Source organism: Lycorma delicatula, chromosome 5 (genome assembly GCF_047948215.1).
Source record: "Lycorma delicatula isolate Av1 chromosome 5, ASM4794821v1, whole genome shotgun sequence".
Classification (NCBI taxonomy): Eukaryota; Metazoa; Arthropoda; class Insecta; order Hemiptera; family Fulgoridae; genus Lycorma; species Lycorma delicatula.
In genome coordinates, this window is record NC_134459.1 from 128,098,711 (window position 1) to 128,113,350 (window position 14,640).

General features: G+C 27.3%; 1 protein-coding gene across 1 annotated transcript in view; it reads left to right on the forward strand.

The window, feature by feature from the left end:
- Positions 1-3,662, forward strand: part of LOC142325378 (ribosomal protein S6 kinase delta-1) — a 69,850-nt gene extending 66,188 nt beyond the window's left edge. Inside the window, exon 14 of the mRNA XM_075367076.1 lies at positions 1,807-3,662. Coding sequence (XP_075223191.1) covers positions 1,807-1,938 — 132 coding nt within the window. The 3' untranslated portion in view covers positions 1,939-3,662. The remainder of the gene's footprint in view (positions 1-1,806) is intronic.
- Positions 3,663-14,640: the final 10,978 nt, after the last annotated feature.

Below are 14,640 nucleotides of genomic sequence, written 5' to 3' on the forward strand. Positions count from 1 at the left end.
AATTTATACCTGAAGACAAATACTTTTAAACATAATTGTATATTTTATTTAAAATTTATTTCAAAAGAAGCCTTGTTATTGTGTCAATTAAATATTGGATCTCTACATGAGAAATTTGCATATTTTATTATGTTCCTAGTTCCATCATTACTGATGATAAAATTTAAGAAAATTTTTGTTACATAATTTTAGCCTTTCAGTTGAAAAGGGCTTGCATGTAAATTTAGGAGTTAACCTTACTGGAACAGTTTCGACTTTGAAAATTTAAAAGTGAAGACTAAGATTACAAACAATAATATCTCGTAAATTATTTAGAAATTATAAAACATCAATCCAAATGAAATTACTTATAAAATGAAATGGCGTAGCAAAATAATGTAACCTAAAATTTATTGAACCCCTCCCATTAAAGCAGCATAATAATTTTATCAATTATATCAGGGTAATTTTTATGACAAATTCATGTTTGATTCAATCTAGATATAATCCAAATTTTGATAATCTAATTTTAATAAAACTTTATTCCTGTAATAATTTTGCTTTATATTTTTTATTGTAACTTTACAAGGCATCTCAGAAAGTTGTAATCTGCAACTTTTTTAAATTTTTCTTTTGGTAAATAGATTTAAATGTTCTTTCATGTTACTTAGCTATTCTACAAACTGTTATATGTTTGCCTTCTTTTGCCATTTTTTCTCCAGAATTCATAGCTGGGAAATAAATTAATCCCAGAATTTATAGCTAGATTAAGATTTCCAATCTTATTCAGTGCTTTTTAATAATTTATTTTTTAGATAAGTATATACCTATTTTGAAAAGATACTTGACACTATTTTTCAACATAGTCACTCTCTTGGTTGATTTATTTGTCTAGGCACAAATTCTATTGACCAAAACTGTGTTAATAAAAGAAGGTAAATTTTGGTACATTCATTTTTGCACTTATTATTTTCGCAGGATCCTTCCACATCATGGATGGATATTGTGATTTTATCTCAGAACTGTAATAGAATGTGTTTATTTCATCCACAATAAATTTCTGTTTCAAGAATTCATTATCAAATTTCTGTTTCAAGAATTCATTATCTTCTTTGAACTAGAGAAAGTGATTAAGAGTTCTTCTGCTGCTCTGTCAGTAGCCAAGGAACTCACCTGATGCATATTTTTTAATCTAAATTGGTGCTACTCCTTTGGCTTACAAAAGCCAAATTATAGATTGCAACTCTTATATTTATAGACAAATAAAAATCATCATAATTAAACTACCAGAAACAAAAAGGAATACTGAGGATTGATTGATAAATTCACTCTATCTAGAGAACAATATCTCAATTAAGTATTTTCTAAGAATCGCCTTCCTGTATGAAGTACATCAGCACATCAATCAGGGAAAACGTGTTTTCTGACTACCCTCACATGATAGCCCAATTCTTCTTCATCAACTTTATTCAAACTAGTCTTCCAAAATAAATAGTGATTTTTTTTTCTTTATGATAAAGACTTTGACCAAATTAATCAAAAGCATGGATTAACAGGGTCCAGATCAGTGTAATCTAACACAGTTTACTATAAGAGTGAAATGCATTGTAATTCCATTACATTTTGGGTTTTTTCTGTATGATTTTCAGTTTGACTGTTTATCTTTAGTCTCACCCTGTCTGATTCTATTGCAGTCCTATTTTCTAACAGAAAGCTACCTCTAATTAATTTTGCATCTAGTGAAGTCAACAGAAGTATACTGATATAATCATGTAAATTTGTTGATAACATGTATATGTACATATCTAATATTAATTATTTTTTCAGCTACTTCAGTTTAATCCTTCTGAAAGACTTTGTTCTGGAACTGCTGGAGTTGAAGAGATCAAATGCCATCCATTTTTTATGGGCATTGACTGGAAAAAAGTCTATGAGGATGGTTTGCCAATAATTAAATAGGAATATGTATTTTAATTTTAAAATAACAGTTACCAGATCAGTATTCTTTTTATTTTTATGTTGCATCTATAATTTATTGTAATGCTTTGTTGTTAGTATTTCAATTTTAATTAATATCTGCTGTAGTAATTTTATGCTCAAATAAGAAAATAATAGCATTGTATTAGAGTCGATGAAGTGTATTTTTCCAGTTTAGCAAATAATTATTACTTCAGTAAGAAAGTACTACTATTACATTGTAATATTCAATCCTGTATTCTTACCTCAGAATGCTTCAGCCTTTTTTTTTATTAAAAAATAGTGCTCACTTTAGATACAGAAATGTGTAAAATTTTATTTAAGTAGTTTTCTGTAATTTTGAATATTATCCATATTTATTGAAATAGTTCTTTAAAAAGAATATCCAGTCATATTGATATTCTCAAATTAAGTTATTAATTTTATATTACACTAAATATACACCATTTTGTACTACTCATACTACAACTATAACTACTGAAAAATCTTAAAAACTTTGTACCAAGGAAATGTAAAATCTCATTTGAAAAATAAGTAAAATGTCAAACGTTCAACAGTAGTTAATTTCACACAAGGATAATGGGTAGTAATGGAGCGTAAGTATTTCATCAGTTCATCTCCGAAAAGGAAGGAATTTTTGACCTGTTATTTTTTTTTTTTAATTTAGTTATAGCCAAGTAATCATTATACTAATATGAATATCACATTTTTGCTTATTTCTGTTGGCATAGTCATGTCTTTATTGCATTAATCTACAGATTTATAACAATCTGAAAAAAATATCTCAACATTCCATACCACTAAATAACTAATTAATTGCAGGTTGTTATAGTGTATATAATTAATGTGATGAGCACATGTTTTTACTACACTGTTTAGACTGGCTGGAGATTAAAATTTCTTTAAATTAGATTTGAAAAACCTTGAGTAAAGAAAGATAAGTAAGAATTAATTCAAATTAAATTTAAGTGTTAGAAAAGACTAAACATTAATTAGCCAATAAGACAGTTTTATTTGACAAATGAATGTTCATTTTATCATTTTTATTCCAAGTAGCACTTTCTGTAAAAATAGAACACAACTTAAATAGTTTTCAAATGTTTATCTAGATGCTAGCTTTAGTATCTTTCTCTCTAAGACCCCCTCAGGATTTGAACATTTCCTGTTTCTTATGATTCACCACTTATTGATTTTCATTAAATGAAATTTGTATCCAGCAAATTCTTTGATTTTAGGAAATCCCTGAAAGAAGGGTTCTGTAATATAGTGTGTATTTAGCTTGTCAGAAAGCATTTCATTGTCATCGTATCACTTACATTTAAATCTTGATAGACCTCTTTATTGTATTCCTGCGGTGTTTAGAGTACTTCAGATGTATTTAAAATAATATATTTACTATAAAAGTTATAACAGTTAGCTGTTAATTTAAATAAAATAATTTTAATTCAAAAGAATTGAAATTCTAACAAAATATTTTTTATGTTAATGACTTTCTTTCAAAGTGTTTTACTACTTATTTTATATGTATGCAACATCTAAAAACGTCAGTCAGGCAAAAGATCTCAATTGTTATTACCCATCAAATCATAAAGAATTCAAAAGAAAATTCATTCAAAGAACATTCATAAAGAAAATAAATTATGAATTTCGGACAAATAATATTTGTTTTTGTATTTTTCATATCTTTTGCTGTAATATTAAACTCTTTAACTACATGCCACATATGAAGGATGGTGTAAAATTATTTAATATTGCATATTGTGAATATAAATTACAGGAAAGAACAATCCTAAGATGTTATCACATCTATGGTTGACATTTTTTGCTAATATTGATTGAATAAATGTAATTATAATTACTTCTTTATTAATGGAAGTTATTAAATTATTAAAAAAAATTAATCAGTGTGGCTTATATTTACAATAATATGATTATTATTGATAGTTAATGACCAACCAACACAGTCATCACTTAAAATTAAAAAATATATATTGATAGGAAATCTTTTTTTTTTAATTTTTTATTATACTCTGTAGTTTGTACCCTATGGATTACTCTGTGATCAAAAAATGTTTGAAAGTTATGTTTAAAATTTGTTAGTTATATTATAATTTTATTAAAATTCAAATACTATACTTGTTGCTGTAGGATTTACTGTAAAACAAAATATAGTAATGTAGTGGTTTTATTTTAACTTCATGAATATGTATTATTTGTTTTTTATTTATATATTACTTTTAACTTCTTCATGAATATATATTAGTTTTATTTTTTATTTTTATTTATATATTATTGCTTTCTTATTAAATATAAAATTGAGCAGTTAGTTTTCTCCAGCTATAAACATAACTTACAATGTTATTGTTTACTAATTTTTTTAATTTCTACTGTTAAGGTTATGAAATATTTTTTACTATTGGCTTTCTTTTTTAACATAATTTGTCTGTTTACATTTTGACAAAATATAATAAATATATTCTCCCTTCAATTGTAAATAAATTATTTTACCATTAAATATTTTCTAATGGTTCCATTCAGAATAGAATCTATAAAACGATATTATAATCGTTAATAAAAAACCGACATTCTTATAATTTTAATAGGTTAAAATTATAAAAATGATTAGACTTAAGGTAGAAAATATTAATTTATTATATTATTGAAATATATTTACATATTAAAACATTACAAAAACTAGTTGAAGGGTGAATTACATGAATACTAATTATTTAAGCTATTAATAAATTTATTGGTAGTTTATAATTTCATTTGGGTATTTTAATGCATATTACATTTTAAAATAACACTGATAAATAAAAAAAAAATTTAATGTTTGTCTAAGTATGATACCATTTCTTGAATTGCTTTTTGCGTATGTTACAGATTTGTAAATATAATTTTTCTATCACCCTTAGTTTTAAATAAATTACACTTCAAAAAAAATTAAGGGATAATACAGTTAAAATTTATAAATTTGCATGGCCATACCTGTGTTAGAATGATTTTGCTGATGCTTTTTTCTTTTATAAATAGCCTCAGGCACATCCTGAATTAATGTCCAACAGTAATCGGCTAGCATATTAGTATTCCATTTCCCTTTATAGCAACTTTCCATCACCGAAATGTCTTGGTGGAAATATTCACTGTGATCGTCACACATCTTCGAGGTTGTCTGGGAAAAAATTCAGATGTGAGTGGAGGAAATGTATTTCTAAAGACATATTACATCCCATAGCTCTTTATGAAGTAAGAAGTTGATTATCGTGGTAATTGTCGGATTTTTCTTTGCCAAGAAAAGTTTTACAAACGTCTTTAAATGAAGCCAAGCTGGACTTTCTACATTATTTAACATTGAGTTAAATACATCATCTATGACCAAATCTCTTATTTGAGGACCAACAAATATTCCTTCTTTTATTTTCTCTTCACTTACATTTGGAAATTTCTGCCTGATGTATAGAAATCTGAGACTATCCTTCTTCATTGCTTTTACAAAATTTTTCATTAGTCCTAGCTTGATATGGAGAGGGGGTAAAAATATTTTTTTGGGTTCTACTTAGGGCTCATGAATAATGTTTATCCCTAGCTCAGCTGTCTTGATTCGCAAAGAAAACACATGTAGTTAGTATAGCCTAACTGTATGCCTAACAATATAGCTATAACTTTCAAATCTCCACATATGTTTCAGCTGTTTTTTATAATTTATTTTTTCAAGAACATCTTTCATTACATCATATGTCTCTTTCAAAGTAATACCATAAGCGATTGGTATTGAAGGATATTTGTTACTGTTATACAGTAGAAACGGTAAACTATACTTTGACAAATCTATGAAAAGGCGCCAGTCCTCAGGTTTATGAACTTGTCCTAAGTGCAACATAAGCTCATCATTATTTGTGCAATAAGTCAAATTATTTTCATTAATAAAGTACTGAGAAAGTTCTTTTTGTTGGCTTCAAAAGCCTGAAATTTTTGCATTTTTTTAAAGTAAATTTCAACCTTGCTGTCTTGATCCTAACAGTTCAGTTTGATTTTTTTTATAAATTTAAATCCCTAACCAGTTAAATTAACCTTGTGATATAAGATGTGGTTGATTGGAAGATAATTCAAAATCAAAATCATTGTTGTCTTCAGTGCTGCCTGATGTTTCAAAAGCAGCGGCTTTCGAAACATGCATACACAGGTGGCTCAGGAACTGGAATAATTTCACTGTGAGGTACAGGCCTGATTGCAGATTGCAATAAAGGATATTTTACAGTATGTTGAGATTTTTTAGAAATTCCAGACACTAGTTAAACAAAAGTAACAATTGGTTAAATGATCCATTGGTTTGCCATAGGTACACCAAATGGCAAATCCTTCTGCATACCTTTCAGCCATCCTTTTAAATATACAGAACAATTAGTGCATACTATATGAGAAGCCCATGTCTTATCCTGATCACCAATTTTACATTAAAAGTACAAATGATATGCTTTTCTAATTAAAGGTGTAATGTTTTTTTCTATTTGATTTTATGATAAACTTACCACATGCATAACAAAAGGCATCCACATCATTTACACAATTTCGAGGCATTATGACACTGCACTGTTAACAGACTTAAGACAGCAGTAAGACTGAACAAAATTAATTTATTCCTAAATCCAGTGTTTAATGCAGACAACACAGCTGTGTTTTCAGCTACATGTTTTGACTTGCACAGACATGATTATTAATCTTGTCCATGAAGGCTCACTCTTCAGAATTAGATATGATGTCATAATATGTGACTATGATATGATTTAATTCTTTTTCTAGTATTGTTTATAGCTTACAAATTATGTTAACAAAGTTAGACAATAAAAAATGAGCTAACAAAATACTATATAGGAGCTTAAAATGCTAACTATATGTTGAAAAATGAAAAAAAATCCTTTAATTGAAATTAAACAATTTTTCAAAAATGGTGGTTCATAGAAAAATTATGAGTTCACATTCGTTTTCAGCATCAAAAAACAAATTAAAATCATGTATTGTATGTTAGGAAACAAAAATTATGTTTATCAGTGTAGTTTTGTACAATGTTCTAATTTTAAGATAAATTAAGTTTTCTGTGTTTTTATAATTCTTTTGTTAATTTCTCTTATAGGAGCTTTATTGTCCCATGAAGTACAACAATATATCATTATACAATGCGTTCAGAAAGTTGCTGTGCACTGGAATTATGGAAGTGTAGTGATGAAACTTTCTTAATTATTACTTTGTAGTTTTATTTCATAGAAACAGTTATTACAATAATTGGAATAATTTATAAAAAGTGCTGAAAATTACCTCCTCAAATACAACATTGCACACATTTCAGTTTGTTTTCTTTAACAAGTTTTCTTTAACATGTTGTTTGCTTTAACCAGCTGGTGTACTAAAATGTCTTGTATGTATGCCATTATTGTGGTTTTTAGTTCATCAATCGTGTGTAATCTGTTGCGATACACTGCTTCTGTATGATGCGCTGCCTTCCATAGAAAGTAATCTTAGGGAATCAGATTGGGTGGTCGTACAGGCCACAAACCCCTTTAAATGGTTCCTTTGCCAAAGACATTTCGTAAAAACGTCATGGATCTTTAACTGTGTATCTATGGTGCTGTTTTGTTGAAACCAACTATTATTAATTTTCACTTTTGTTAACTGACTAATGAAGTTTGTGAAATCAGCACAATAACAATCACTGTTACTGTATTTCCAAGAAAGATTGGACCCACAATGCGCATTCTACTTGCCTGACCCAGATATCAATTTTCGCTTCGTGTAAAGATTGTTCATGTAATTAATTTATGGCGGTTGGTTAGTTTTGATAAATAGTTGAACTGCATTGCGGTGAGGAGTATTTGGAAATTTTTTAGAAAACTTGTGCTTACTAAATCAGTGTACTTGTCCACTATATACTGTATGTGCTTCACTTGTATACTTTGTCTTCACGAAAGACGTGTTTAACAAGAAAAATGTGTTCCTCTACCGAAAGAAGCACTAACGTTTCTCGCAACTATTGATTGCAATAAATGAAACAAAGCACATTCAGTCACAACTCAACAACTGTCTTTTTGTTTTATTACTGACCAACACCCAACGAAACCACAGGGCAACCAACCTAATGCTGAAAGAACAGAATTTACCATATAATTCTAAATATACTGTACAGTGACTTTCAAAATGCAATGTAGATTAATAAACAAAATGTTATAGATTTACATCTTTAGGTAGTTGTGAAATAGTTTGAATTTGGTCTAATTTTTATCTTTTCTCATGAAAATGTTCTTTTGGTTTACTAGAATGCTGTTGTTAAAAGCTAACCATAAGAAAGTATTTGGCATGACAACCAAAAGACAAAAAAGACTTGTTTTATGGAAGTGTGTGTCACCTGATTCAGGAATTGGTATGGCATGTTAATGTGATGCTCATGCACTGATGTAGTGAAGTAATTTTCTAGTCGGGGAGACAGCTGACTCATTTAACTTCCTGCTGGTATTAACAAAGTTTTATTGCTGTTTTTATATTAATTATATCTATATTAGCATTAAATTTTAAAAAAATAATAGTTACTTTTTCTAATTTCTGCATGTCTTTGGGCATTAGTATAGATTTAATGTTGGATTTTCAACATATTTGGGCTAGTAAGTATTTTAAATTTATATAAATATGAATTCTGAAAGCATTTAGGCATTTCTCTGAAATGGATATAGACTTATGTAAAAGTGGTGATTTAAAATAATTTTAAAAATTAGACTAAGTGCACAAGTTGTACATTAAGGAAAAAACAATGAAAGCCTTTCATTAACTTTTTATCAGCAACTTAATAGAAAGAGAAAATAAAGCCTTAACTAAATAAGGATTCCGCATAGAAAAAACTATATACCACATATGATGAACACAGTCAAATCCACAGTTTTATCTGGTCACATATATATTTTCATCTTAATTATTGATATGTGGATGGTATTAACTTCAGTAATAGGGGAGTTATTCCTAGTCATTAGGAATAATGAGAGTTACTCCCGATAATAACTTTCATTATGTTCACAACATGACAATAATAATGCTATTCACACTGCCTACAACAGATGAATATTTGTGAATCGAATAAAATCTTCCATGTCTAAAATTTGGTTCTGTTTGTCATACATCAAAGAAATTTTTTTGATTTAGCTAGATTTAGATGTTTGAAAACCTTAGGGGAAATCTGCTTTAATGAGAATCAGATCCTAAAACCCATTTTGTTACATTTTTTAAAATGTGTTTAATATGCATATCTGCATGTTATGTAGATGGATTTAATATTAAGATTTTACTGGTTGTACTATTTAAGTTACTTGGAAAATCATATTAATCTTGGGTTTATTTTTGTTAAAGCATTATCATGTAATATAGAAAATAAAAACTTTGATAAGAAAGTATAATAAGATTTTATAACTGCATACTAATAAAAACATGTTTTTCAGTTTTTAATTTTCTTGTTTAATAAAAAAAAAAATTTTCGGTGTGTTTTATTAAAAGAGAAAACCGTCCATCATTGTTTTATGTCATATATATATATATAAAATAATCATAGTGAAATAATTTTTTGTGTAAATAATGAGCAGATTATTATTTGTTTTAATGAGTTAAGTAGGTAAGTAATTTTTACTGAATTATATTTAAACATAAATTGAATCAGTTATTATGAGAAAGTCATGGTTATCAAATTTTCAGTAAAACAAAAAAATTTTATTTGAAAAACAGCAGGTTTGCAGGTTTCCACATTTGGCCATATTATCACTTATTACTCTTTACAAATTTAGTTTCTGGCACACTTTTTAGCAATTTTTGCACCAACAATTTTCTTTGTTGACTCATGATGTTTTTAATTAATAACTGAAATAGGTGAAAATAAAATTCTAAACACTTTATTTTTGAGGATGTATGTATGAATTTTATTACATAATTAATTTTTTACTGTTTGTTACAAATATTTACAAAAAATTCAAGTTTAAAATTACAAGTTATAAAGTTAAATTCCAAAAATATATCCATAATAAGTAAGTTACAATAAAAATGTTAATATTTTCATCATCTCTTTCTTGTGAGACCACTCAAAAATGTTTATATAGAAAGAAATATATTTTTCTCGTATGTGCTTTTCTAATTTTTATACCCTCAATTTTTTTTTTATTTATTTAGAGGACACTGGTCCGGGTGTGTTCTAATAGTTGGAAGAGCTATTACAACATCTGATTTCAATACTTTAAAAGTGTTTTTCTGCAGTTCATCTATGTGAAAATAAATAACTAAAACACCAGAATGATCTTTGTTGTACACACATATTATATTGTGACATAGAAAAAATTTTTTCTTTTTTATTTCTGGAAACATCCTTGTCCTGAGTTTCAATACTCATTACAGTTGCCTTATGAATTCTATTCCACCATTTTTTGAAATCCAATACCATGTCATTATTTTCCATGTAAAAAAAAGAAAATTTGTTTTGAAAGCTTGAATAATGAGGGATATATACTGTAATGGCACATATATACTATCAACTGTTTTTAATTACTCCAAATTGTCAGTCACATGGCAAAAAATAATATCCTTGAACTGCAAAGTGATGAAAAATTTTATCAAATCTTTTTAAACCTGCACGGGTTAACAAATATCGAACTACAACATTGTTACAATTCTGTCCAGGGCAACCATCTGAAAATATATGCATTTCTTTTATGCCTTGTCAGAATAGTTTTCAGTAAAATATTTATGTAGGAAACTACATATCTCACTAACACCTATTTTGGCTGCTCCTTTATGATAAACTACAAAGTAAGACTTTTCAGTTTTGAAGTCAAAAATACAAAAAATTTATCCAAAATTGGTGAAGATAAAACCGTTCTTGCACAGGTATGCAAGAAAGTAACTAGTTTTGCATATAATCAATGCAAATTCCTTCATCATTATTTTCTTTGTAACAATTTTGAATATTTTTCAATTTACTGTAAAACATTTTACTTCTATTGTGAATAATTTCTCTTCTACAATAACTCTCTTAGCAACATCATTCAAATTTTAAGTTTAGCTTTGAACTGTTCATACTCAGAACACACATCCTTTTCGGGTCGCCGAAACATGTAAAAAAAGTTTTCATGAAAATATTTTAAATAGAATGTGTAAGATATTGGAAAATCAGGGTTTTTTGTGTGTACATGGAATACACCATTTTAACGTTTAAACATGAATCTGAATACTTATGCTTCTGTTTGCATATTTGTGATCCTTTTACTTCAAAAGATTCTATGTGTCCTTGTATTTTAGATATAATATTCCCCTTTATAGATTGGGACCTACTTCCTACACGTTTTCCTCTTTTTTCTTTAGGAATTTCATCTCAGTTCAAAAGTTCAGCTAGCCTTCTCAGTCTTCTGTCACTTTTCATACCATGCATACTAATAAATGATTTCTTACATACTATTATTCTGGTACCTCAAATTTCTAGTCAATACTAATATTAAATTTTCTGCTCATGAGATTTTCAGTTCTTGCCCTTTTGGTATGAAGTTTGACAATTTCTATCAGATCCTGTACAAATATTTCTCTTCTATCTACCTCATCAATTTAAGCAAAACATTTGAGAGAACATCTGAAACAAAAATAATAAAAATGTAATAATAGTAATAAAATTTAGGCAGTGAATTCAACAACAAAAAAAGCAATAACATGACTTCAGTAAAAAGATCATAGAAAAAGTAAAGCCATCTGAAGAGATATGTGCAGAATAACAGAGTAGATGTCGGTGACTGTTTCAAAACATGCCTATGTTCAGTAATGTTGAAAATTAACCTAACTTTATTATAACTGTACTACAGATTTTGATCACTTTGATCTTTTAACAGATATGAAAATATCTGAATAAAATCGTAGGTATATGTGAAACTAAAGTTAGTTGAATAAATAATATTTCAGTAGGTATAAATAGTAAAAATTATTAAAATTGACTTACTTGCAATCATCTCCAATGGTGGTTTCTGATATATCTTTCCATCATATCCTATATATTTCTTGCCAGACAGTCTTGCCTTTTTAATGTTCTGCTTATATTCCATTGGATTTTTTATACCTTTACAATTCTTCATTTCAGTATTTACACAATTTTCATCACTCATTTTTAATAAGTTATAGAACATGAATCTAAGCAAACTACCATAAACTTCAGACAAGACAGAAGAAAACAGCTGGTCACTGCAGTTTATTTTGAAAATTCAATTGTTGTTTATTGAAGATGTTCTCATAATAACTACAGTTCTTATAATGTCCCTCCTGCCTGCATAGCTTATTGACTGAAGACCTTCTCATGCAATATGGATGCATCTTAATATGTAGAATAAGAATCTATCATTAACTCTATTTATCAAAAAATGTGACTGATGACTTTTTCATAATAACCGATTCAGTTAAATATTTACAAAAAAGACTTTGTCAAAAAGAATCTGTTACTTGTACTCATGGCATAAATTACATTGTATTTTATTAAAAATTTATGTTTAATTTATAGAAGTGCAATATCATAAAATGTGAAAAAATTTACTCTTGAAGTAATAATATGATTTATTGTTATTCTGTCATTAAAGTCTTAAAATGTACACAACTACAGATGAAACCTGTAAGTGAGGCAAAGCCATATGCTTAATTTGCTTTCATATGTATAATTTTTACTGAATTATTGACGATTATAACTTTTGAACTTCTGAAACTAAAGCTGAAGGGTCCTAGTAAAGAAGGGTATGGAGAGTTCTTTCCATGTAAGAAGGTATTTTTAGAAACTTTTACATACCACTCAAAATGGGAATTTTTTTTAAATTAAAAAAGATATTTGTTTGTAACTTATTTTTCCCCATATACAGTAGTTCAAATTTTCAATATAGGTATATTTTTCTTCATTTTAAGTTGTAAAATATTAAATATTTAAACTCACGATCTGTTATGCTGTCACCAACTGAGTCTAATATCTGTATTCCTTTAATTTGAATTTTCTTTACCTGAACTCTGCAAAGCATGGCCCAGAAAGAATAATATTAAGGTAACTTTAACACAAAGTCAAACAAAAAAGAATCTGTCAGCTAAGTTTACTCATGTTGTTCCTAATTTTTTATTACTCATAATTTTTACCAAAAATAAATATAATTATATAAAGTTGTTTTAAAGATGTAAATTACCAGTTAATATGTTAGTCTTCCTCTTAGAATGTTAAATTGTTCATTTTTTGAAACAAAATTAAATATTTAATGTAAGCCTGTTAATAATTTAATAACACACACACAAAAGAAAATTAACCACGCTAGGTGTGGCGTCAACAACTATAGCTTCAGCCTCTCATCTGTTCACTTCACTCAGGGATATTTACATTAGCACAACATTCATGATGATTTCTTTCATAAACTGATCAAAGATGTTAAATTTATGTCCGCCTCAAGGTGCACTGCAAACTGTACACCATATCAGGTGAAAAAGCATATATGTTCCTTCGTTTCAACTTGTGTAGTTTCTAATTAGAATTGTTTTTTTAGCTTAATTTGCAAACTTGTCATTATAACAACACATTTTTTCTGTGCTCTCTGTAATGAGCTTTATAAATTTGTGTAGATTTTTAAGAAGTATTGTATCAAAGTTCTGTCTGAAATTTTATGTATTACAAAGCAGTTTGAAAATGCTATGTAGTCTTAGATTAGATTAGCAAAAAACTTCATTCCATTTTGGTTTTTGATCATCAAAATTAAACCTGTTATAATAATATTTTATGTGAATGTGAATATCTGTCAAGTATTACGCTGTTATAAACTAGCTTTGCTTACAGTGCAGATTTTTGAAAAAAAAATAAAAAAACATCAGTAATCAATTATGGAGATTTTTTCAAGACTATATTAAGAGTTTACATGCACTATAAAAAAATCTTTACATAATTTCATAAAATTGAAAATTACTGCCACATAATTCTTTAATTTGTCTAAAATATATTTCTTTATTGTGAATTTAAGAAGGTTAGAATTATAGTTTTTTAGTTTTACAGGAAAATAAGTTTTTATTGTTTAGTTGATTTTATTTTTTTTGTTTTACCCCGGTACATTTACAGTTACACTCCAGTTACAATGACCAATTGTTGATGTGACTATAAATAAAACAAAAAGTTCAAAAAAACAAAAAAACCGCCTATTATGAACATTCTGATGTAACTAAGAAATAAGATTACATTAGCTACTGTCATGTATTTTTATCTAAATGTATGTATGATTTACCAGATTTTTTTTTCAAGTAACTCATTGGAAAGAAAGTAGCAATATTAATTATAATTGTAGTTATATGATTATTTGTGACTAGATATGTTTCTCTTATAAGTTAGACTGCCAATATATTTCTTGAGAAAACAATAATAAATTAATTTAAAAAATATTTATTCTCCCCAGTTTTATCATCAGACAAGAATTTTTTTTTTTGATAGACAGCTAGATGTTTTGTATTATTATTCGTAGTTTTAATTGAATAACGTAGATATATATACATATCTATACACTGCAATTATTTTATTTGTAGTTAATCTGTTAATAATATTTTCCTTTATAAAGAAATAACTCTGTTAAGGTAGCTATTAAGTATATATATATATATATACAGGTACAGCTTTAAAATAAT